This window comes from Anoplophora glabripennis, unplaced genomic scaffold (assembly GCF_000390285.2).
Source record: "Anoplophora glabripennis isolate ALB-LARVAE unplaced genomic scaffold, Agla_2.0 scaffold1226, whole genome shotgun sequence".
Classification (NCBI taxonomy): Eukaryota; Metazoa; Arthropoda; class Insecta; order Coleoptera; family Cerambycidae; genus Anoplophora; species Anoplophora glabripennis.
In genome coordinates, this window is record NW_019417556.1 from 39312 (window position 1) to 65320 (window position 26009).

General features: G+C 32.0%; 4 protein-coding genes across 5 annotated transcripts in view; 2 read left to right on the top strand and 2 right to left on the bottom strand.

The window, feature by feature from the left end:
• The window catches only part of LOC108915054 (protein Fer3-like), a 21358-nt gene extending 2828 nt beyond the window's left edge, over positions 1 to 18530 (top strand). Inside the window, exons 2-4 of the mRNA XM_018721003.1 lie at positions 9691 to 9826; positions 9925 to 10115; positions 18363 to 18530. Of these exons, the coding sequence (XP_018576519.1) occupies positions 9691 to 9826; positions 9925 to 10115; positions 18363 to 18530 (495 nt within the window). The remainder of the gene's footprint in view (positions 1 to 9690; positions 9827 to 9924; positions 10116 to 18362) is intronic.
• Positions 18531 to 19039: 509 nt separating this feature from the next.
• On the bottom strand, positions 19040 to 20271 carry LOC108915051 (proteasome subunit beta type-3). The gene is made up of 3 exons (XM_018721001.1): positions 20157 to 20271; positions 19338 to 19903; positions 19040 to 19164 (listed from the first exon to the last, which is right to left on the bottom strand). Exons 1-3 carry the CDS (start codon positions 20157 to 20159, stop codon positions 19116 to 19118), a joined length of 618 nt encoding a protein of 205 aa, XP_018576517.1. The 5' UTR covers positions 20160 to 20271; the 3' UTR covers positions 19040 to 19115.
• Positions 20272 to 21686: 1415 nt separating this feature from the next.
• LOC108915056 (ciliogenesis-associated TTC17-interacting protein) overlaps positions 21687 to 26009 on the top strand; it is a 6830-nt gene continuing 2507 nt past the window's right edge. The window contains exons 1-4 of the mRNA XM_018721007.2: positions 21687 to 22727; positions 22914 to 23172; positions 23224 to 23347; positions 23423 to 23583. Of these exons, the coding sequence (XP_018576523.1) occupies positions 22531 to 22727; positions 22914 to 23172; positions 23224 to 23347; positions 23423 to 23583 (741 nt within the window). The 5' untranslated portion in view covers positions 21687 to 22530. The remainder of the gene's footprint in view (positions 22728 to 22913; positions 23173 to 23223; positions 23348 to 23422; positions 23584 to 26009) is intronic.
• LOC108915055 (vacuolar protein sorting-associated protein 41 homolog) overlaps positions 22619 to 26009 on the bottom strand; it is a 13416-nt gene continuing 10025 nt past the window's right edge. For both annotated transcript variants that reach the window (XM_018721006.1, XM_018721004.1), the window contains exon 16: positions 22619 to 22707. The gene's annotated coding sequence lies outside the window, so the exon portion shown is untranslated. The remainder of the gene's footprint in view (positions 22708 to 26009) is intronic.

Here is a 26009-nt window from a genome sequence, read left to right on the forward strand (position 1 = left end):
TATTATTATTATTAATTAATTAATATTACTATTTTTCAATTTGATCAATGAAAATTTTAGAGGTGAGTCATCCTCAATGAACACTAGTGATGCGCATAATCGGATGATTTGAATAATCGGAGACGGTATTCGATTATTTCAATAATCGGATGATCATCCGATAATCGCTCAAATGTTTGTGGAACGGTATCAGGAAGTTGAAACGGTATGTGGAACTGAGATGCGGCTTGTTGGACATATCCGCGGCCGCTCATATGTGGGGAAGATTCCTTTCCTTACATCGCGTGTCGATTCTATTTACTATAATATTTTTACATTCGGAAATGTAGGGGTCACGAATTTGATCGTTGTAAAATTATTTTTAAAACATTCTTGTCAATTGTGATATTAGGACTATTAGGTTATTTTTAACTAGGTATTTTATTTTATTTCTGTTAAATTGTTTGTATTTTTATGTTTATATTTGTATATGTTATATTTATTTTGTGTCTTTTAAAATAGTTACGTTTTCAATATTTTCACCCCAATAATTTATTTTTATTATTAGTGATTTCTCCATCTATTCCTCCAAAGAATTTAATTTTCACGCGAATAGAAGTAAAATAACTCGAGGCGTGCGGCAGTCCACTGTACTCATCACGCCACAAAACATATGTACTCGCTTACCCTCCGTACACGCTAGCCGCTAGGACGTGAAAGAATCGACGCGAGACTACTCGATTCGACCGATTATTATTCGACCGCGGTTGGCATCAGCTTCGTAGTCGGCTTCTCAAATCGACGATTACGTACTGATTATGAGATTCGAGTAGTGACCGATTATCATCCGAATTCTTTTTTAATAATCGGAAGGTTTCGATTATTTCAATAATCGGATGATCGATTATTTTTCATTCGAATGATCCCATCACTAATGAACACCTTGTAGTGGTTCAATTAACTAAATCATAGTCAAAGAAGACCAGTAATAAACCTAAATCATGTACCAAATTTGGTACTTTTACGGTAAAGTATTGCAGAGATATTAATTTTTTTCGAAATTTAGGACCCCACTTTGGGGGCTAATAACTCCTCAGGGGTGCAACTTTGTATATAGGTAAGTTTGGTTAAATTACAATATTTTGGACACCCTTACATGTGCTTGCCCTGTGTCCGTTCTTATGCGGGACACCCCGTATGTAATTAATACAAAAAAACACGTAACTTACATTAAATCATGTAATTATTCCAAGAAATATCTTGTATTTTTAATATTATAATTCTACCATCACCCTTGACAAAGACCAAAGACGTAAAAAACAGCTAATACAAAGATACCTTTTTGTTTCAATAACATTTCACTTTTCCGGTTCTCCTTATCTGGTGAATAAAGAAACAAACAATACAGGATGTTCCACCTAAGACAGATTCTTCTGTAACTCTAACAGTAAAATTGATAAAAAAATAGTTTTTATAAAAGTTGTCTGTCATTTTTAACTTTACAAGATGTTCCATTTCGCATGAGCGCTACATAACTCTGTTATTTTAAATGGAACACCATGTATATTATTACGTTTTTGAATTCCTTGGTTAATATTAGGCCTAAGCTAAGTGCCGCGGTGGAAAAACAATTCCACCACCCTCCGACATACATAGACATACATACATACATTAGGTAGCGTTTATTAAATGTACATGGTGTTTAAAACTTATCGTTTTCGAGATAATCAGTTGTTTTTGAAAAAAATCACGATTTCAGTTCTCTAAATGAAGCTAGATAGCGTCTAAACCGTAAGAGTAAGAAACCTGCAGTTTTCACAGTTCGTTTTGGCATAAATTACTCTATCTTGTCAGCTGTGAGCGAAACGTGTACAGTGATGGGCAACTTAAAGTCCCCACTAGTTGGGTCGCTCTCATTCTCTTGCGCCCCACCACAAATAATTAGGTATGATTCGGACTGGGAGTGTTGTTTGGAGATATACACCGTGGCACAAAAAACTGTTGTATTCAATAGGGTAAATAATAATTAATCCGATAACAGTTGCATTTGATATTTTAAAATATGTACATACATTATTTTATTAATGATATGTATGTAACATTTCCTAGTTAGTTAAATAAGAATATTGAAGATTTTCTTTGAAAATAAAATGTTGAAAACCATTTTCTTTTTTAATAATTGTTCGCAACATTCACATACCTGCATATTTATTTCTTTTTCCTTTACTAGGGATATTCATTTATAAATATTCTCGTAAATTGAATACATATAGAGTGGGCCTATAGTGATTATATTACTTCTATGCCATACGGATAACAAAAATTTTTTTTGAGGAATTAAGAGGCGCCTAATACGGACATATTAAAAATGTTATGAAGTATATTTTAAACATGATAATAATGAAATAATGATGGAACAATCTTCATTTTGATTCTATGTTTTATATATACAAAATCCTTCAGACAAAATAACTAATGTTTTCGGGAATGAATCAAACATATACCTAAATTGCAAATGAAAACATAAAATTTATTAATAATTTATACACCATAAACGTAAAAGATAAAGATGATTTTTTTAAAAAAGAAGCAATGTTGTTTATATTATACCACTTTGTAATAATAATTGTGTATTATAATTATGTAGACCAAATCTAAATTCACTCATCATATATCTCTCTAACTATAAAATTAATATTAAAAATAATAAACGTAATTGTGCTTGGCGCATAAATAGCTAATAGTTTTCAATTAATTTAGATATGTTAGTTATTAAAAATGACTTTGGTATTCGATGTAAATAAAAACACGTTTTTAACAAAGTATGTACCTACATAGATATATATTTTTTTAATGAAAATAAATATTTAAACGAAAAGAACATATTAATAACAGTAACATTAACAATGACAATAATAATAATAAAATATAATAATAATCATAATAATATAAATTCACAAATTAATGTTTAATTCTATAAGTTACTCAAAACTAAACTGACCATTGTAATGAACGATAATAAGTCGGTTGAAATCAGTAAATTAATCCCTGCAACTATTGAGTTATATTAGGCTGTTTGCAAATAAACTCAGTACTCAGTGATGTTTTACGAGCAACAGCAAAAAATCGAACGAAACACCTGCGGGAACAATTGAAATTCACGCATGCGTTCTAAATGCTACTACCATTTATTAGCAACAACAAACAATTTAAATTTGTATAAAAAAACTCAATCTAGACAGAAACACGTGTAATAGACAAATACGTATTGTCTAATGACTAATAAATGGTAGTAGCATTTAGAACGCATGCGTGAATTTCAATTGTTGCCGCAGGTGCTTCGTTCGATTTTTTGCTGTTGCTCGTAAAACATCACTGATTGTGAGTTTATTTGCAAACAGCCTAATATGACTCAATAGTTGCAGGGATTAATTTACTAATTCCAACCGACTTATTATCGAATCGTTTAAATATTTATTTTCATTAAAAAAATATATATCTATGTATATACTTTGTTAAAAACGTGTTTTTATTTACATCGAATACCAAAGTGTCATTATTTATTAATAACTAGCATCTAAATTAATTGAAAAATATTAGCTGTTTATGCACCAAGCAACATTTATTATTTTTAATACTAGTTTTATAGTTAGAGAGATAGCAGATGATGAATGAATTTAGATGTTGAGATGTTTGATCTACATACTGTAATACACAACAAAGTGGTATAATATTAACGCCATTGCTTCTTTTTTAAGAAAATCATCTTTATCTTTTACGTTTATGGTGTATAAATTATTAATAAATATTATGTTTTTATATGCAATTTAGGTAGGTATATAATTGATTCATTTTCGAAAACATTATTTATTTTATCTGAAAGTCTTTGTATATACCTGTAAATATATCATTATTTCATTATCATGATGATTAAAATATGAAATATAAAGAAGAGACCATTGCGTTTAAAAACCATGTTTGATGCGGCCTTCCGAAACACCCTGTATACTTCATAACATTTTAAAAATATCCCCCTTAAGGCGCCTCTCAATGCCTCAAAAAAATATTTTCTATCCGCATGGCATAGGAGTAATATAATCACCCGCCCGCCCTGTATGTATTCAATTTACGACAATATTTATAAATGAATATCCCGAGTAAAGGAAAAAAAATTAAATATGCAGGTATGTGAATGTTGTGAACAATGGTTAAAAGAGTAAATGGTTTTTAACATATTATTTTCAAAAAATTCTTCAATATTGTGATTTAACTAACCAAGGAAATGTTGCATTACAAATCATTAAAATAATAATTTTCAAAAATATCAAATGCAACTGGTATCAGACTAATAATTATTAATTACCCTATTGTACTATCAGAATTTTTGGTGCCACGGTGTAGTATATCTCCACACCCCACTCCCAGTCCGAAACATTCCGTAATTATTTGTGGTGGGGTGCGATAGAATGAGAGCGACCAAACTGATGGGGACTTTAAGTTGCACATCACTGTACGTTAATCAGACTCGGACATACTGAGATCTACATTTAATAATCTTACGAGTTGAAAAACTTTTTTCTTTCAATTGGAATGACCCATATTAATTGTCATGGGTGAATGCAAAATGGAATACCCTTTCGACTGATATGAGATTGTCCATACTTATCTCTAACAGTTTTCCAGAAAAATCAGGTTCTTTTCTAAAGTCCGAAAAAGTAGCTATGTAATAGCGTTAAAATAAAGGCCTTGTATTGTATTAGTACAACGTCGATACACAGCACATTCTTATCGCATCCAATTATGTGCACCAAGAGTTACTAAAAGTAAACTTTCAGCGGAGACTTTTGTCAGTGGGCACTTGAGATGTTAAATCAAGATGATGATTTTTTTTAAACGGGTCATGTTCTCCGATGAGGCTACTTTTCATAAAAATGGTTTCGGTTTCGTTAATAGTCATAATTGCTATTATTATGACACAGTAAATCCTCACCAATTCCGGACAACTCATAGCCAACGATGGTCTTATTTGAACGTGTGGGGAGCAATTTTGGGAACCCATGTGATTGGACCATTCTTTTTTGACCAGCATCTAAATGGAGCAGTTTATTTAAACTTTTTAACAAACACTCTAGAAGATTTGTTAGGCGACATTCCTTTAGCTACACTTCGAAAAATATGGATGCAACATGATGGTGCTCCACCTCACAATACCGCTGCAGTTCATCAGTTTTTACACGAAACTTTTCCCAACAGATGGATTGGTCGTGGGGGACCAGTGAGTTGGCCTTCAAGGTGTCCAGATATGACAAGTTGCGACTTCTTTTTATGGGGATTTATAAAAAGCAAAGTTTACGTTACCACCAACTACCGTAGAAGATATGTGGCAGCGCATTATAGTAGCATTTCAAGAAATTACGCCAGACATGCTGACCAATGTTGAACAGTCTTTTAAAAACCGAATTCGTTTGTGTATTAATCAAAAGGGAGGACACTTCGAGCAATTGATATAAATCAGCGGTCTAAGTATTCTTCTCCTTATTGTGTTCCGAGTTTCAGTTTGTTTCGTTTTGCGTTTTGTTTTAGTTGTTGTTAGTGGTTTACTTTTGTTTGTCAAACCACTTTTTCAACATGCCAGTAAATATTGACACTGTCAGTCCCAGGCTTGATAAAATGTGAGAGAAAAATGGTTTTGCAAGGCCTTCATGACGCTGTTACATAGCTACTTTTTCGAACATTAGAAAAGAACCTGATTTTTCTGGAAAATTGTTAAAGATAGGGCATTCAATTTTGCGTTCACCCATGACAATTAATATGGGTCATTCCATTTGAAAAAAAAAAGTTTTTCAACTCGTAAGAATATTAAATGTAGGTCTCAGTATTTCCGAGTAGGAATAACGTACAAGTTTTGCTCACAGATGACAAGATAGAGTAATTTATGCCAAAACGAACTGTGAAAACTGCAGGTTCCTAACTCTTACGGTTTAGACACTATCTAGCCTCATTTAGAGAGTTGAAATAGTGATTTTTCTCAAAAACAACTGATTATTTCGAAAATTGTAAGTTTTAAACACCATGCACATTTAATAAACTCTACCTAATATTAACCATAGAATTCAAAAATGCGATAATATACAGGGTATTACATTTAAAATAACAAAGTTATGTAGTGCCCACGCGAAATGGAACACCCTGTAAAGCTAAAAATATTTTCTTTACATGGCCCACATGATTTCAGGCAATTTTTATTAAAACCAAAGTTACAGAAGAATCCCTCTTAGGTGGAACACCCTGTATATGAGAAGGCTATCTGCGATCCGGATAAAGTTCTTCATATGTTCTCTTAGCAGCGCGTCCACTAAAATATTCCTGTACATATACCACTATTATGTCTCACTTCATAATTTGTAAATTCATTGTGACGAGACATTTTCAGAAACAAACTCTTGCAAAATACAAATTTGACAGTGGCTTTTCGAAATTGTCATGTTATTATGGATACGTAGGTAGTTATTTCCAAAAAATATAGGGTATGTGTTAATAAATATTTTCTGTAATATCTTCATAACCGAGCATAATTTCGACTTTTGATGGGTATACATTTTTTGTGTAGAATAAAATTCTTTTCCTATTTCTGATAGTTGCGTGTAAAAATTTATACGTACAAAAAGGTTACAGAAGAATATTCACAAAGGGTTGTAGTAAAATGAACGCCATGTATGATTTAACCTAATGGAACCATAATCACTGCATACTTCATGAAGAGAAATTAAGCAACAATAAATTTTGCTCAAATCGGTTAACTGGGTTCTAAGGAGAAAACAAGAAATAAAAAAGAAACTTTTACACCCTGTAACTTTTTTGCGACATTTTTCGTTTAAGCAAGTTTTGTTACATCGATAACATTTGGGTTCTAGATTAGTATGTAACATTCGTTAGGTGAGATCCTGTACTTATATTACTAGGACAAAATTGTGTATAAACACAAACTTTTTGAAAAAAATGCTATTTTGAAACTGTCAATAGCGTTGATTTGATCAATGTGAATTGTTTATCTAGATTTCTGGTATCGAAAAACATGTTTGCTTTCATTTAATAAGATTTCTAGAAATACATTTTTTAATTTGTTTGAATTAGCACAATACCTTAATAAGATATTTAGTAAAAAGGGAAAATACTATAAACGTAAAATGTAAATAATTTCAGATGAAAATACTCATCTTGGAATAAGTTATCCATGAAAAAATAGTTTCTACTAAAAAAATGTGACAATCGCTCTTGAATTAATCCCACTTTGGTCAATTTCATAGTAATTTAAACAAAAAAAATTTTTTGTTTAAATTTAATCTAATTTTAATAAAAAAATAATAATAAAAAATTGAATTAAATAAAAATTAATCCTTTAAATTGAAAAGAGGGGAAAGGAAAATTATTATTATTATTATTTTTTTGTTTAAATTACTATGAAATTGACCAAAGTGGCATTAATTCAAGAGCGATTTTCTCAGAAACCGTTAAAGATAACGATTTGAAACAAGAGTACCTTTTTAACGTAAAACAGTTCGGGAAAACGGAATTTGCTGTCCAATTTGTTAAAAAGTCAAAGATGAAAAAGTTACACACGCAAAGTACCAAGGCCCCACCCCCCCGAACCCACCCCAATGGACCGTGTGGAAATAAATAAATGGATTAGTCCATCAAATTGCTCATCAAAATTTAGCTGTGTATACCAAATTTCATTCATTTATCACAACGCGATTGAGAGATATTGCAAAAAAATGATTTCCATTCCTCCCTCTTCAATGGGTCCCTGTGCCCTTAGGAAGCATTTCCGGACCCATGTTCATATGAACTTTTTTACTTAGTTTTGATCATAGAATCGGCCTGTTCAGGGTTGGCAGCTAATTATGAGACACCCTGTATAGCTTTAGTTACATAATCATTAATGAATCACATACAATTAACCTCATCTTTTGTTCATTTTAAATGTTAAAACACAATAAAAATGTGTGAGACCCGTTGGATGCTAACTTCACCATCGCTTTTTTATTATTGAGTGATTACCAGATCTGTGGTTTTTACCTTATTCTTACAATAATAGGTACACTCCACAAACGCAACAGTAGTTATAATTAAATGAATACAACCATTAAAATTAAAAATCATTGTTTAATTTGAAACAGAATATTAAAAAAAGCAAATGTGTTTATTTAATTTATTTATAATTCCATAAATGGTTCCTGTGCTTTAGGAAAAACAGGAATAATGAAAATCATTAATATTAATTTCACAGCAATTAATGTTTTTTTCATGAAATTTAATACAAACCGTCAAAGGGATGCAGAATGCGTAATTAAATTTTAAATAAAAAATCTTTTTTATCGGCGGTACCTATTTTTAATAAATAGCATTATTCATTATTTCAACTCTAATGGTTGGTTTATAAAAAAGTATTAGTCCTAACTTAGCCGTAACTTAACCTTAATCCTAGTCCTAAAAAGTTAAATGTACAAAATGTAATGTATAGAACTAGGGCAAGCTTAAGATTTTTATAAACCAATACATTACATTCTGTACATTTAACTTTTTAGGACTAAGATTAAGGTTAAGTTACGGCTAAGTTAGGACTAATACTTTTTTATAAACCAACCATAATAATACAAAGTTATTACATACTTTTTCGTTTTTAAATTCTGTTTACATCTGTTAAAATCTAAGAGTACTTAAATAAGTACACCTACTTTATATTAATAATTTTATCTTTTATTCGTTTAGCTTTTTGATGCTCAATGGCCAAGCCAAAGGTCGCAAACAAATTTCTTTAAAAATAAAAATGTATAATAACTAAATTCCAAATATTAGCACCTAAAAAACGTAGCAACATAGCATTTGCAGTTTTGATGAAGTCATATTTTTCAAGTATGCAAAAACCGAGTAAAAAGCAAATAGGTACATACATATTTACAATGCAAAAGAATAAGTTTTTTACATCGTAGGAGATAGCTGTAGATAGTCAATATCCACAGAGAACGCATGTTGTTCAAATTAAAACAACACTTTTTTAAATAATATGTATATTTTGAGTATTATTAGCAGACAAATCTACGATGACGCTGTGATGTTTGCAATAGCTGCTTCGGAACAGTACAGAAAGTGAGAAAAATATTTATTAAATTTTCACTTACCCAGCTCTTTCAAAAGGCAAAATCTGATGAGAACGTTGCTGCCTCACACCTGCACTTAATACTTTTCAAACAACGACAAGAAAAGCTATTATTTAGCATACAAACTCAAAACCATTAGTCTGAGTCAAAACCTTCTCATCCACATTTTCACTAATTCACTACTGTTTGTTTAGTGTTCCAAGCTGCGATTGTTTTCTGTTCTCTAAAAAGAACCACGTGATTTGATCAGAAGCGCAGCCTGCTTGTCAGCTTTTCGCAAATGCTGGTCTTGGAAAATAAATTCTGGATATTCACATTCCATACAAAACTGTACAAAACCTGATAAAAAGTATTTCATTTTACTACAGACGAAATAGCTATATTGTCTGTGATTTTATATAAGGCGTGATCTATGTATTTGTGTTATTAGATTAGGGGACACATGGATTATTCAAAGAATTCGCGGGTTAGTTTCAGACCATTTTAAAAAATAAAACGGATTGGCTTGAATTATAATTCATAATAACATTTTTTTTTATTACCTTCTTAGGGTCCGGACTTTCCGGGATACCCAGGCGACATCAACGGCTATCCCGGACTTTGGGACCCCCACCACTGTCTTGCAGGCCAAAATCCGGCCCTCGGTGGATACCCAGACATTTTAACAGCGTTCAACTCAGATTTAGGTACAAGAAAAGTATTTAATTATCTACGTACAAAAACAAAACCATTGTGATATAAACTTATTTTATAAGCTGTTTTAATTCAAATCTGCTTTTCGTAGTGTGGCAGAGACAGCAATGTGGAGGGCTCGTTGCTAACCGTTTGGGAAGGAACGGGACACCTAATGGGTCCCAAACGCCGAAAAAGACAAGAAGGAGGGTTGCCACAATTGCACAAAGGAGAGCGGCTAACATCAGGGAAAGGAGGAGGATGTTCAATTTGAACGAGGCCTTCGACAAGCTGAGAAGGAAGGTAAATCGGTGCCATGATCTGCTTTTAAAAACAGTACCATTTAGTGTTAGTACGAAAACGAGAGGGTCAGGCTCGAAATGAATATGAATAGACTTTGTACCACAATATAATATAAATCGGTAAGGGTAAAGACAAATATTTTTATAAGTAGGTTTTAAGGAGATAAAAAAAGAACTATGACTTTGAGCATGTCAGACATTTTGAAAAGAAATAGATCATATCTACTGTTCTGCGGGTCAATGAATGGGGCAGGATTTTTATGTTTTAAAAAATGTTTCTTTACACCTTTACATTCAAATTAAATATGAATATTAAATGTTGTTGTTAGTAGGTACTTTGTTTCATAGCGTATTCACAAACAACGGAAAACACGGATTGCAGAGTAGATGTAAACTAACACCGCCATGTTCAAAAGAAGTAGGATGGACATTTGCACAAAAATATTGTTAACCGTAACTGGTAACAATAATTGTTCTATGACCGTACTGATTCGTATTATACTGTATTTATATCTGTCAGTATATATCCTCCATCATATTCTATATAGTCCACGGGCCCACGTACAAAGAATAAAATGATTACCAGCAAGCTGTAACTTTGCGTGCAGCTTAAGTTTGACGAGTCTCCCAAGATTTGACTATGAGGAAAATTCAACAGTGGTAAATTTTCCCGTGATATTTTCAGGAAAACATGTCAATTTGGCATAAACATGGAATATTATGACCAGCACTTTTTTTAAAATTTAAATGAGATATTTTTTTTAAACCTCCCAAAAAATTTGTCCCACAAAAATGTTGGTATTTTGAGCTTGTCGATTTGGTGACATTATGGTTGGTGATAACCAACAAGCTGATTTTTCTGGGAGGGTTTGGTAATAAGATTTGAAATGAAAGTAGATCTTTGTCCGACAAAATTTTTGAGAAGTTTTTGCAGTCGGACGCCCCGAAGATGTCGACTTGACGATAACATGGTTGGTGATAACCAGCTGTCGGACAAAAGCGTCATTATTAAAAAAAATGCAATATTAATCTGAGAATTTAATTGTCCGACAAAATTATCGGTTTTTTTTTGCTTGTCCGGCAAAATTAAACTATAAAATTTTGCGGTTTCGATACTTACGCATAATGTATAAGAAAAATTTATATGTAATAAAAAAAATATATGAATAAAAAAAATTGTTTAAATTTCTCAAATTTCAAAATAAATATGACTAATTTAAATTTATTTTTTTATACAATTACAAAAAAATTGTATATAGGGTGGTCCCGAGCTAATAGGTCTCGAAGCAAAAATATTGCGATTTAGCCGCTTACCTTTAGTCCAAAAGTTGATAGTTAAAGAGATACAGGGTGTTAAATGTAAAATATTATTTTGTTCACATTTTGGTTAAAGTTCATAGAGGGCGCTAGCTGCAGTAGATTGAACAAGGACATTTAAATAAAGGGGACTAGGCATGTCACAGTCTATCTCATATGTTTGGTGAAGCTAGGCAAGGGGAAAGCAGAGGGCTTTATTTTCATCCAACTGATGCGCGCGATGACATCTCCAATGCCGTGCGTTTTGGAAGGGTCAAAATAAAATATTTTATAGTCCTAAGTCAATATATTTCAACAGCTACTCAGTATTTTTATAAAAAAGAGATTCAATTATAATTCTGAATTTATCTCAATATGTAAAATGATGTCCAAAATCAAGAAAAAGGTTTTTCCACTGTCGATACAATTAATAAAAGTTTTCCACAAAATTAATACCAACTGTAAGTGTAACGTATATATTTAATAACAAAATATTCATAATTAACATATAATTGTTAATTTTTTTATGGAATATATGCAAAGGGCATGCAAGTATATGAATAAGAAAAACACTTGATTCCAAAAAAATATTTATTATATTTAACATAACAATCAATGGTTACTGATTTTTAAAAAGAATTTGTTTTGTTAGAGAACTTCTAACTCGATCAGTTTTTTTATCTAATTTTTTTACCGTCTCATGATGAATCCTAATGGTAAAATATTTTTTCAAAATTAACTTCATTAAAATTGTAGCATGACCTGTAAGAGGCTCTTCATCATAGAAATGTTCACCAAAACCATTATATACAGTACAAGGTAGATTTGACAATGTATTATTAATTAGAATTGGCAACAACTGATTTACTTTTTTATTAAATATGCCAGCAGTTTTATTAAAAAATCGAAAATAGTGTTCACCTGCCTTACAAACACTGATTACAAACAGAGATGGTCTTGTTAACTGTTTATATTCCTTTCTTGTCAAGAGAATGGAATATGAAACATCACTTTCAATTGTACTTAAACATTTTAAACATGTTAAGATATTTTTTAGTTGTCTCACAACAAATCCAGAGATGTATGAAACTACATCTTGGACATAATCCGTTAAATTCCAAGCAGCAGAATTCAAATAATTTTCTTTAGAAATTTGCTCTTTAATATTATTTTCAAAGTTTATGTTGTCGAGGGAATTCTGCAAATCAATATTATCGTCATTTGTTGTCAACTTTGAGCTGACACTACTGCACACCAGTATCGAAGTTGCATCTAAATTAATGGCATTACCGGTGTCTCCGGCTTTTATCTGGGAATGTATTAATAACCTTTTAAAAGCCGCTTCAAACTGTTTTGCAGTAGGATTATTATTAAAGCCACCTCGACTACGTATGGCACCAAAAAAAAGTTCAAGATGATCCTGTGATAATTTGTATGTTAATATATATTTCATGTTCATTTGTACTTGAACGTGTTCTTCAAATAAGCCTTTTAAACTTTCGATACATATCAAAAACCCTAAAAATCCTGTTTTTCTTGCAGATTTTATAATTAACTCATTATTTAACTTAATACCATGAATGTAATTTTTAATAGTATTCAAATATTGAAAAAAGTGCTCATATGTGTTTAATGATAGTGGTTTTTTATACTCATATTTAACTAATCTTGTTTTTGAATTAAATATATCAAAAAGATCATTAAAAATTATTACAAATTGTGCAGTTGCTTCTGCATGTTGAAATAATGGATGTTTACAGTCTTGGCATAAATATAGTAGTGCATCAGAAACACTTTTACTTAAGGTCTGGGTGGCGAGTCTTACTTTCATTTTCTCTTTCATCCATAACAGATGTCTACGTTTCAATTTAGTTCCTGCGTGAAGTTTTTGCGAATATTGATAATCAACCTAATTTTCAATAAATGACCAATTAATTTGTTTACCATCACTGTCCTCTAAATTTTTTTGTGATCCAAAACAATTCCTGATAAGCTTTATCATAGGGCAAGGATTGGGAAATATAAAAACTTTTTCTTTAGTAACTGGATGTAAAAAAAATGTTGTCAATGTTGCAGTATCCCTGAAATTTGCTCCTAACCGACAAGCCATGCTAAAATTGGTGGGAGCTCCGTCAAAAGTAAGAGATGTTACTTCTACCCCACTGCTGTTTATAAATTCCAAACCGTTCATAACTAAAGCTGCCTTTTCTTCGGCATTCAATCCATCTAACAAAAAATATCCTACTGGGATTTTCCAACAGCCATTTAAACAAACAAGCATAAATACCAGTGCCTCTTGCTTCTGGTAGGGAATCGCTATGTACATTTGTGCCTACGTCAACATATCCAAAAAATTTGTTACCGTCCCATTCTATCTGCTTACGAATAGACATTTCATCAAGAACAAGATTACAAAATATTTTACACCCTTTTTCCTGTCCTTCTTTAACTTTTACTTTTAATACATTCAACGCCTCATTGCTCCACCCAGGTGCACCATCAACAGTTTTATACCATTTAGAAATTGTGGTCGGATGTGGAAGAGAACGATTAAAATAATCTCTCACAAAATTATATGCTCTCGGCGAATAAAAGTTTAAAGTAAGCGCAAAAGATCTCAAGGCTGGACTATATTTTTGTTTACTGGGACCTTTCAGCAATTTTTCAAACAATTCTCCCGTAGCTCCAGGAAGTGACGCCTGAAAACATACATAGTAACTATAAAAAATTTCTGTCATTAATTAAAAATTAACTAATTAATTACTGTAATTCATTTGAAATTGTAAAAATGTTAGGTAAAATGTCCTTGGTTAGGTATAAGATTCTAATGCAAAGTTAAATATTACACTGACCACTGAAAAAACACTGCAACTTTAAAATATGATCCTAAAAAGTTTCGCTCAGAATAATTTTCAATCAGCTGTTCAATTTCAAAAAAATAAACCATATACATTCTGTTAACTTAAAAAATGGAAAATGTATACTTACCATTAAAGCTGTCTCTGCATTGTCCGTGATCATTGCCTTCTTCTTTAAAACTTCTATTAAAGAATGAAGGGTCCTTACCCTTGTCCGAAGTCTTCTAACAGACTGTTGTAAGATTTTAATTTTTTTCTTCTGTTTCAAAACGGTATCCTTTTTAGATGGTTGTACTTTTGGAACAACTACAGACAGTATTCCTCTACAACTAGTTTGACGGCCAGTAGCAGTATCAGCAGTAGTTTCTGTATCTACTCCCGGTAACATCTTGATAATTTCATCTTGGGTTTCAGACGCAGTAGATGTGCTAGATGTTTCCCCTTTTAAAAAGTCAATGTTTTCTTTATTATCATCGTAAATAATTACTTCCTGATCGGGCTCTAAATCTGCTTTAAATCTGAAAACACAATTTGAATAACATTTTTAAAAATGTGTATTTTTTGCATTAGCAGTTCACAAACTATTTAATATACAACTAATTACTATTTAATATATCAAATGTTAACCTCCCAAATGATTATTTCTCTCCTAGTTATCTGTATAGAAAGTACACTTTGCAATTATTACTCTCAAAAATTAGGCCGAGTAATCTCTAAAAATTTACACTTACCGTTTTGGTGATGGTGTCTCTGCAGACGATGATGATGAACTGAAACAAATATTTTGGTTAATATTGTCTACAAGTTGTTTGTGGCGGAACTCTGTAATTTATGAAATTCGTGTGGGAATACGCCACCTTTAAAAATAAAAGGGAAATATAAATACTACATAATTTTTGCTATACAGATTTCGTTTCTTTCCTTTTTATTTTTACAGGTGGCGTATTTCCAGATGAACTTCATGAATGAAATATTTTAGTTGTAAATCAAATGTATTGACAAAACGATTCAAGTAATGTTAATACTGTTAGGTACTTAATTTGATATTTACATAAAATAATATTTTATTCTTAAAGTAACATAACCATTGTTTTTCTTATTTATTCCTTCCTAGGACCCGATTTACAAATTACTTGTTCCAAGTTTTAACTTATGTATATTTATATTGAGCAAGGCAATGAAAATGCAGTAACAACCCACAGTCACTGTATAAACATCAGTTACATAAACAAATTGTATTCTTTGCCTAGTTAAATAAGTACTTAAATAACACAAAATCCACCTGTAAAGGACAAAAGTGGCTTATTCATAATTATTTAATGATAAAAGCAAAGTACCTACCTCATTTGTTGAGTAGACTGGCCTGCTCTAGGTAATGCATCTTTTTTCAGATATCTTTTGCCCGAAGGTTTGATATCAAAATCAGTTTGATTAAAGTGTTCCGAGCAAATATCTGCCCGAATGGGCAATGTTGTAAATCCTTGGAATTCCAATAATTCTAACCATTTTTTTCTCATTGCACCATCCCCAGGCATCCTAAAAACATTCGCATTTCACTTTTAGAACACTGAGGCAAATTTTCAGTGAGACAAAAATATATTCCCAAAGGAGAACATCAATATGTTGAAAAAATGCAACTTTCACTTGATTGCATCTTCGGTATTTTTATGTATAAATGAACCCACCAGCATATTTTTGCTATTATATTTATTCAGTTTTTGTGCTCGTGCATTTAGTAAAATTGTAAATATATTTTTGAAAAGGTTTTTGTCGTAGAGGAAATTAAAAATGATGAATGATTCATTTTAATTCAATTCATTTTAATGGCCAAACATAGTTCATATTATTGTTTTCTCACTATCTCAGCAAAAATTTTTAAAAAATACCAAAAGTCAGTTTTATAAAATTTTTCCCTTATTCAAATAAAAGTTACCTACAAGCACGACAATGGCCAGAGTTGCATATACATTCCAAAGTCACCTTCAAGCACGCTTACCTGTGGAAGGATAGATGTGGATGTTTATAATCCAATTTTTTACAAATTCTGCACTGTCTAACCATATTAACTGTATTAACACCTTAAAAGTTTATCCAAAATACACACACGTTTCACTTAATAAATATCAAAACTATTCTCTAACAACAGACGCCATATTCTGCCAACCACGGCAGAACGGAACACGGAACACGCTACAAATTATGGCGTAGTTGCCAAGTCTTCAAACATGACAAATATGAACAATGAAAAATAGTTTAATATGTACAGAATTTAACAATATTGTATGCATAACTTAATAATACTATCCTATAATAATAATTTTCACAATTGTGATGAAAATTGCAATAAAAATATTAAGTACATTTCCAGTACAATTATACAGCTGACAACAATGATACAATTAGACTGTGAATAGATCAGGCTTCATCTAGAAATGTAAATAAATAAGTCCCCTTTATTTAAATGTCCTTGAGATTGAATGTGTTAAAAACGACATAACTTTTTATACTTTAAGGTATCTCATCTTTGGTATCAAATTCTTATTTTCCAACTTTTTTTTGCACAAAAAGCTACACTTGATAAAACTAGCTGTCTCGCACCGTTTTCGAGATATTTGACTTTGAAACTTCCAATGCTGTTGAATTAAATTACAATGAAGTACCTACCTATTATTAATTTAGCGGTGAAGTTTCTTAAGTTTGGACAAAAATCAAATAATTGACATATTCCACTTCTTATTATTGCTGTCATTTGTATGCCACTGTCCATTAAGTATTATTCCTACCTAAAATTACATCTTAATTTAAATTGTATGTACATAAATGTGAGATGGAATGCCGAGACTTCCGTTTTTGGGGTTACATGAAATCAGTTATTTATGGAGAAACTATAAACACCTGTTAAGAACTTTAGCAGCAGGTATTAAATGCTGCAAAGTCATTTCGCATTAAGGATTTATACTTTAGAACAAGGCAATCTTTTAATAAACGCGTTGATAAATGTATAATAATATTTTTAAAATTGGTTTAATTGATTTTTCAAGAACAAAACTATGTGTAAACTGTTTGTCAAAACAAAATTGCAAATTTTAATTTAAAAACAAGCAAAAATTTATGCATTCATTGTACAGTTACCATTTTTTTATAAAATAGTTACAATAGTTTATAAAATAAAATGTACATATAAGTTTTTTGAACAAAGAAATCATTTTGATGGAGATTAATTAAATTAGTTACCTAGACATAATTATTTATGCATTTCAATTTTTGTTGCTCCTGTTAACAGGATAATTTTCTTATTTATTCTTTATTTTTTCATTAAAAAATTAATTATTTTATAGCGGAATGAACATTAGGTACCTCAAAAATAGTTATTTTTCCCATTTTTAAGGCAAATTTTCCAATCTTTTTGGTGGACAAGTATATTATTGTGTTATACATTTCAATTATTAGAGAAAAAAATCAAAATCAGATTGCTGGTTATCACCAACCATGTTGTCGTTAAGTCGACATCTTCGGACTGCAAAAACTTCTCAAGAATTTTATCGGATAATAAGATACTTTCATTTCAAATCTTATTACCAAACCCTCCCAGAAAAATAAGCTTGCTGGTCGTCACCAACCATCATGTCACCAAATCGACATATTTGGGGTGGGGGGACAAACTCAAAATACCTACCAACATTTTTGTCGGACAAATTTTTTGAGGGGTTTAAAAAAATATATCTCATTTAAACTTAAAAAAAAGTGCTGGTCATAACATTCCATGTTTATGCCAGATTGACATGTTTTCCTGAAAATCACGGGAAAACTTACCACTGTTTGAATTTTCCTCGTAGTCAAATCTTGGGAGACTCGTCAAACTTAAGATGCACGCAAAGTTACAGCTTGCTGGTAATAATTTTTTCCTTTGTACGTGGGCCTGTGGACTAATAGATAATAGTGGCAATTATCCTTCATAACGTTCACTCTTTTATATTTACGCTTAATGCTACCTAAGTGTGGTCCTGATTAACAATATGTATAAAGCAAAAATTATCAATCGAATCCCAAATTGGACATTTAAAATCCACACCAGATTTCTATTTATTTTTTAGGTACCTACATTTGCCTACGAGAAACGACTCTCCCGCATCGAAACACTTCGCCTGGCGATAACCTACATCAGCTTCATGACGGAGCTTTTGCACGGACACCCTGCAGATCACAAGAATTCCGACATCTACCCTCAGAGGGAGTACATACCTTACGGCCTTATAAATTAAGGAATATCATCAAAAGTTGTATTTTTGCGACCATTCCTCAACAATGAAAAGAAATGTGACGTGAATAGTCCATTCACGATTACTTTAGATTAAGCATGGCCAGACTAATTCTGTTTGAGTATTTTAAATTCTTTTGTTGAAGTTGAGAACCAACGTAGGCGTTATTCGACAACTTTATTCTGCCAGTTGTGACTTAGATATGATTTGCAATTTACAGCGATAACCCGGTCAACTTTGATGTGATCAAATTTGTTTAATGAAATTATTTAATATGCTTTATATTTTCTGTGATATTTCTAGTTTTTAAGCAATAATTAGTGTAATAATTAAGTCTACCAACAAACTAGTCAGTTTACAGTTGTGCTCAAAATTGTCTTCCATTTATAAAAAAAATCTGTAAGAAAAAGACGGAAAGAAATTTATTATATATTTTCTTCTCTTTTTAAGAGTAGTGTATATAAAAACACAATGTTTTTCATTTATTTATTGAAATGTACTTAAATTATTGACAATATTGTAACCAATATGTTTTATTTGTAATATATTTTAAATTAAATACAAAAACCTTATATAATAAAATAAACATTAATCCATACGTGTCTTCAAGTTCTTAATGGTCACCTTATCCTTTTCACTGAAAAAGAAAATATTTCAAATTTTTTATAAAAATTGTTAATATTTTTTTAAAGCACTGTGTTTAGTTTGTCAATCTCAGCATTAATGATAATATATGTTTTTTTCTAAAGATTAAAGTTAGTATCCACATAAATATGACTCATTCAAACTTACATCCTGTATATTACTTACATGATGTATACAGTCGCTCCCCAACCAGATATCGCATCTCTGTCAAAAGCATTGATAAGGGCTTGTGAAGTAGTTTCGAAAAGATCGTCCGGCCCCAAGTTGGGCTCCCAAAGTGCTTCACACATACCGTACAATTGCGCAGAAGCCGTACCGCCCACGACAAAATCATTGGGTAGATTAATGCACCCGATCAAGTCCATATTACAAATAAAAGGCTCGTGAGTTTTAGGATCCAACCCCGCTACTACAGGCTCGACGAAAAAGGGACCGAATCGCTTCTCATATAGCATATTGGACAACATTGCACTGAATACTTTAGGGGACATTTGCCTGTTCTCTTTCAGTTCATAGAGGTTCTTTCTAAACCGGAGCTTTTCCATGACGGTTTGTGTGTCTGTGGCTAAGCCAGGAAGGCCCACGTAAAGGTGTGAGCCCATCTGGAAGATTTTTTGGAAATTGGTCGCTACAGTTTGAGCTTGAATGCCAAACCGTCTGTCAGCCGCTATCGACACACAGTTCTCTCCCTTCATAGCCACCATGGCACCCCCGTTATACGCAAGAATTGACTAGAAATGAAAATACATATTTATATTGTTCTGTACACTATAATCTTAAGCATGTGTAAAATAATGTCTCTAAGATGAACAAATATTTTATTTCTTTTATTCTTTGTAAGAAAAAAACAACCGTTTGGTGAAGTTAATAATAATAAATAATACCGCTTTGTCATTAAATATAACCTACAAGGTTTATACTAGCAGGTGAAGAGAAAATTTAAAACATGTAGTGTCAATTTTTGTTACATTAAATTATACTTACCATTATTTTTAAAAAATTTAGTCAGTACTACAACAGTAAAGTTAAATTACTATGTTCTACAACACATCAAAATCCAAAATTCCAAAACCGAACACTCACTGAATGACAGCAACAAATTGATGCTATTAAAATTGTTCGTGAGATGTCGCGTCGCATGCCTCATTTATAGCGTTTTCGACGTATTTGCAATTTGCATTGTAATTTTACACTTAGTGGAAAATGAGAATATTTCTGTCTCTTATTATTCGAATTAATAGCAATGGTTTTGTAAACTAGTCTCGTTATTGGTTTTTGTACTATAGTGGCTTTATTAAGATACTGTGGTTCTGTATATAAGGTTGATTGTTTAGGACGATGATATATCAATATAACCTGAGTAAATAGCACAGATTACGGAAACAAGTAAGGCCGGTGTCCCATGCATCCGAATTCCGACGATACGAAGGTCCGAAAGTGTTCCTATTGGTTAATATACATTCAAATTTTTACCGCTCATTTTCATCCGAAATTTTTAAAATTCATAGGACGTCGGAAAAAGTAGAAATCGTATGTTTTTTAACCTCACTTTTTAAGTTTTTAACATGCTATGATTGTTGTTTGGTATATTTACAGTCAAATAAATGTTATAATGTCGAATGTAGAAAATATAATATTACGTATATTTTCTATAATATATACCTATGGTTGTCATTTGAAAATGTTTCATCTTCATCTTGTAATAAACTCCATGGTTCCATACTTGATTTCTATGAGATTAATTTCGGATGTATGTGAATTATAATATTATCATTCGTACGAATTAAAATATTTTCGGATATCGTACATCGGATTTCGGATGCATGGGACACCGGCCTAATTTGTGGTAAATAGTGCATGTATGTCAAAAACGTTTTTAGTTGAAATGAATTTAGGGATTTTAATGTTACCAATAACTATTTTAAAATCACCGAAATAAACTTTACAACGACCAATTTAAATATCCGATAAGTAGAAATATTAAAATTCTATTTGTAATACCCGATATTAAAATGAAGAAACATAATATCCCTTAAAGAGCGGGCACATTTATTTAATATTCATAACAACCTGTTCCAGCTTACTAAATTCAAAAGGATATCAGTTGGTACCATTGATGTCACGTGTTTTCAAAATTTTTGGCACTATAATTTTAAAAAGTTACTGTTCCAACATCTCAACAGAAATGTATCAAGGAATTGTTCCAAAAAGCTTAGAGGACACTATTTTATCCTACTTGAAGGATCAGGAAATATGCGGGGAGAGTGTAACTGATTTTGTTTGTGAAGTGAAACATGTTACAGCCAAGGAAGAAATTGGAGGTATTCTGCACGAACTACTGTTGAAAATTGACAAACGGGTCGCATGTAGGGATAGGTATGATAATCTGAAGCTTTGGCACCATCAGTATCCCTTGTTCGATTTGAGCCATACTGTACCAAATTTTTGTATAGGTAAGTCAAGTTCAATTGCATGTGAAGGAATTTGATTAAATTTATAGAAAAAATATGACTGTTAAATATTTATTCAGTATATAAGGCAGTACCAAAAAAATAAAACAGAATATACATATCACTTCATTCCTTAGATATTAATGACTATAAAAGTTGTCTATGTACAGAAAAATAAAATCAACACTTAAATATACAGAATGTCACAACCAAGACGTTTTGGGAGAGCTACTAGAGAGGCTTAAAGCATAGAAAACGTTAGCTGGGCATTTTGTATATGACTTTATAAATAAAAATTTGATAATATACACATTCAACTCGATTACGTTATCAAAACATTAACAGATTAACTATATTAATAATCACTTGTATATCTTTATTTATTTTCTGTTTACGATAATTTTATAATCTAGCTATTATTTGTATAGTAGTTGCTTAACTTTTTTTTATTAATAATGCAAAATACTCCAAATATTTCATAATATTGTCTGCGCAGATGATGAGATGTTCAAAAAGTTGGCATTCAGGGAACCCTTACTGATTAGCGAACTGGATTACCCTTCTGATACTGTGGAACCGAAGGCGGTCGGGGGCCTATGTCTGGACATACAGGTTGTGGAGGGGCACTTACCTGAGACAAGGTACCTTCCGACGGACGCCGAGCTGGACATTCAGGTGTTCCAAACCCTGCAGAGGATAAAAGCGGGTAGGAATTGCAAGGTCTATCCACGTTTCGCAAAATTTATAAAATTAATCACGCGATCTGCTGTATTATTTTCTACGTGATAGTTAACGTTTATATTGCATTGCAAAGCGTGAGGATTGGACGCTAATTTTTGTTGTTAAATATTTATCGGCCCCCGAAAAGACAAACATTTTTTTCAGCAACCGAAGGGAAGCCCGCAGAAATGAGCAATATAGAAAAAGATGTCCATGATAAGTTGAAGGAGTACGAGAACTTCCTGAAGGAAGAGATGCGTAACAACGTGAAAAAATTCCTTGTTCACTTTTCCTCCCAGTTCGACGTGGAGGGTTGTAATGCAGGTTCTAACATCACCGCGTGGGTGGATAGGTACCTTCACACTCTGGAAGAAAAACGTGAAGAGTAAGTATAACAAGAACTAAGGCTGTTTTTTCTATATTTTCAAACGTTCTAATCTAATAGTTTGATTTTATAAAGCAAGCCACGACAGACGTAAAACAATTGATTAACTTTGTGCATTTGTTTTAATCCTGCCATCACCAACTTTGACTAAATTAACAAATACCTACAAAAAATGTTTCCTTGTAGGTTTTTACTTCAAACTAATGGCGACATTAACGAGAAAACCATCTATGCGGCCATACAGAACCAGAAGTACTACATGCGTCACACCAGCGTCCTCGAAAATTTAGAAATCAGGAAGTACTATCCGTTTTTCGTAACCAAAAACTTGGTATTAGAGGGTGCGAGCTTTATTCTCATGCGATATCTGGCCATTACACAGTTCGCGGGCACCATCGAGTTATCCACGATGTACATTAATGGAGAAATGTGTAGAAATATTTATGTAAGTTCGTGAAAATTCGGAAAACGAAAATTTTGAAAACTTTTTTTGTAGGAGTGCATCGGACCTAAACCGGGCGAAGTTAACGGAAAAAAAATCGACGTCTGCAAGATCTACAGATACGTCATCGAGGAATGCGGCATAGAACACAATAGCGTCACGGTCCTCACTACGTACGGTAAGTCCCCAAATCCTAACTAATATATTTTACCTATTACGTTAATGTTATCTAATTCTATCTGAATTTTTTTAGGGCGGATTATAACGCAGGAATGGGAAGGGTGTAATTACATACTAAACATGAACCCGTTGCAGTACGTGGGCGAAGAAGAGCCGCCATCGTACGACAGGCTAGTTATGTCGAAAATTTGGATGGACGACATGCAGTTGATGTCCAAATATCTGGATTGCAAGGTCGGTGTTTGCACGCTTGTTAACGTTAAATTATTATCTGAATAGCCATTGCTACCCCAATTTTTTTCAATAATTCATTATAATCAACCAATCTATCAGAGGGAAACAAAACTAAAAATATGACCACCAATTTTTTTCCCATTTTTTTGTCCTTTTTTAATGTTAAAAAATTAATTTTGTTAAGTCAGAACTATCAATTTATGAAACGGCAACATCGTAAATTTCACTTGTTTTGAAGTTTTGCTAAAAATTCCACAGCTATCCTCGCAAGAAATTACATGATTTTAGGTGATTACACAAAAAATAGTAGATAACTTAACAACTAGAAGAGATAGGTATAGGGAACCCTGATATCGTTCGAAAAACATACAGGGTGTTCTATTTAAAAAAACCAACTTATGAAGGTTTGAAATTAACTAAACTCGGCACTAAATTTCTAGCGCCCTGTATGCAATTAAGCCACTATGAAAGTATGGATGGGAAGCTTAGGGGTCCAGCTATCCCCCCTATAAATATTGTTGCTTTATCTTTCTTACTATAAAATACACATGGTTTGAAACTAGTCACTGTTTCTCTCCATTTTTTCTGAAAAAATTAAAAATCTCGAAAACGGTTAATTTTAGGAATAGTGAAACTTCATAAAAGTCCTCCAAAAATAACATGTAGAATCCAAAATTGCAATAATATATAGGGTGTTCCATTTAAAATAAGCAAGTTGGTGGCGACTTCTGGTATAACCAGAAGTGGCATGTGGACGCCATTATTTTAGTAGAGAAGGGCATGCCCGAAAACCCAAATTTTCAAAATTCAAATCGAAGTAGTCTCTGAAATAATTCTAATGGGCCGTCACCGTGAGACACCCTGTATGTCCATATAACATCCCCTGTGCTTTTAATTTCTGAAGGTGCCAAGTAAGTAACAATAACCTATATTACAATTGTAAAGTCTACGGATTCTTGTAAGAACTGAATGGCAAATACAAGAATTGTCAATGTACCTACTATAGTTTTTCCGAAATCAATTGAAGAACCAATATCTTCAAGGTATGTAGCAGGCTTGGTCGCTAAGCAGCAACTCCGCATTGAAATATTTGAAAAACTTGTTCCCACATTTATTTAGCCATACCCATAATCAGATCTGGTCGAACGAAAAGTGCAGGTGGTAGAAATGCATACACTCAGTTGAAGAATGAGCGTGCGGGCAAAGAGCAATGCGCACTGTTTCTCTGGTCCATTGCATTGTCAAAATTCAGTTGTCGACTAGTCGCCTAGCAGTGCAGTGCGGGAATGCGGAATTTGGTGTGATTCAGATAATTTTAATTTATTATAGGTACCCTTCTATTAATCATTCACATTACAATTGTGAAAGGGAAAAATAAGAGGGATATTTGGTTTACAACATGGCATTCTGGAGACCTTTTGAAACGGAACAAAACAAAATTTACCATCAATATAATAAAATTGTTTGAGGACATAAATAATTAAAATATGTTGTTGGTCAAATGAACATATAATAGAAATTTTCTACACATTATATACAAATCATTATAATTTTCTACCTTTAGCAGAAAACTTTTTTAGGGACACCCATGAAACTCATTAAATTTGATTGCTCGGTTTTTTTGTGCATGTTCAACTGACTTAGGAAGAACTATACCAATATGTGAATTCAAAATGCACTTGTGGTATAAATTCGGGTATATTGTACTATGTGGCTTAGCTTCAGTTTAGTCGTTAGGACAGGCAACACGTACTTTCTATCACCAATTATGTAGGTGTGCCTTATCGATCAAAAATGACGATTGCTATAATGTACTGATTGTAGCGTGTTGTAAAAATGTGCGTGCTATATAATAATTTTTTTTAAGTTTTGTTTATAATATTGTTATTCATAGCGATAGAAAGGTTTCAAACAAGTAATTTTAAATAAGATGTTGCTGAAATTAATGGTTCTGTCATTTTAGAATTCCTGAAACATTTCAAAAAATTAATAGGGACAATCTAAAACCTCCGTATTAGTCCAATCAATAGGTAGAAGACCTTAGAAAAAATACCACCTGGAAACAAAAAATATGGTAAAATAGGAAAAAAAATTCTAAGAAAGATAGTGTATTTTTCCTGTGGCGCATACATGGGGAAGTTATCCTAAAAAATTCATAAAAGTAAAAAAAAACGGTTTTTCGCTAATAAAAACAATAATAATAATAATAATAACAATAATAATAGGGAAGGTACTGGAGTCCCATAATACGGGAGGCTATCCAGCTAAAGTTGAGATTTCGGGAGAATTTCAACATGTAATAAATAATGAGCAATCGTTAATAATAATTGTAACAATTTTGTCTTAGAGAAATATACGCCCCTGAGCGTAAGACAATGAAGGCTAAACATATACAGAATTATTATCATGAAACATCTATATTTTAC

Bases quoted from the DNA above. Each gene is read 5' to 3' on its own strand.
- LOC108915051 (XM_018721001.1), bottom strand. The intron at 19,165-19,337 runs GTAAGTAATATA...TTTCTTTTTCAG, and splicing joins GGAGCGACTGTATACATCAT to TGAAAAGGATAAGGTGACCA.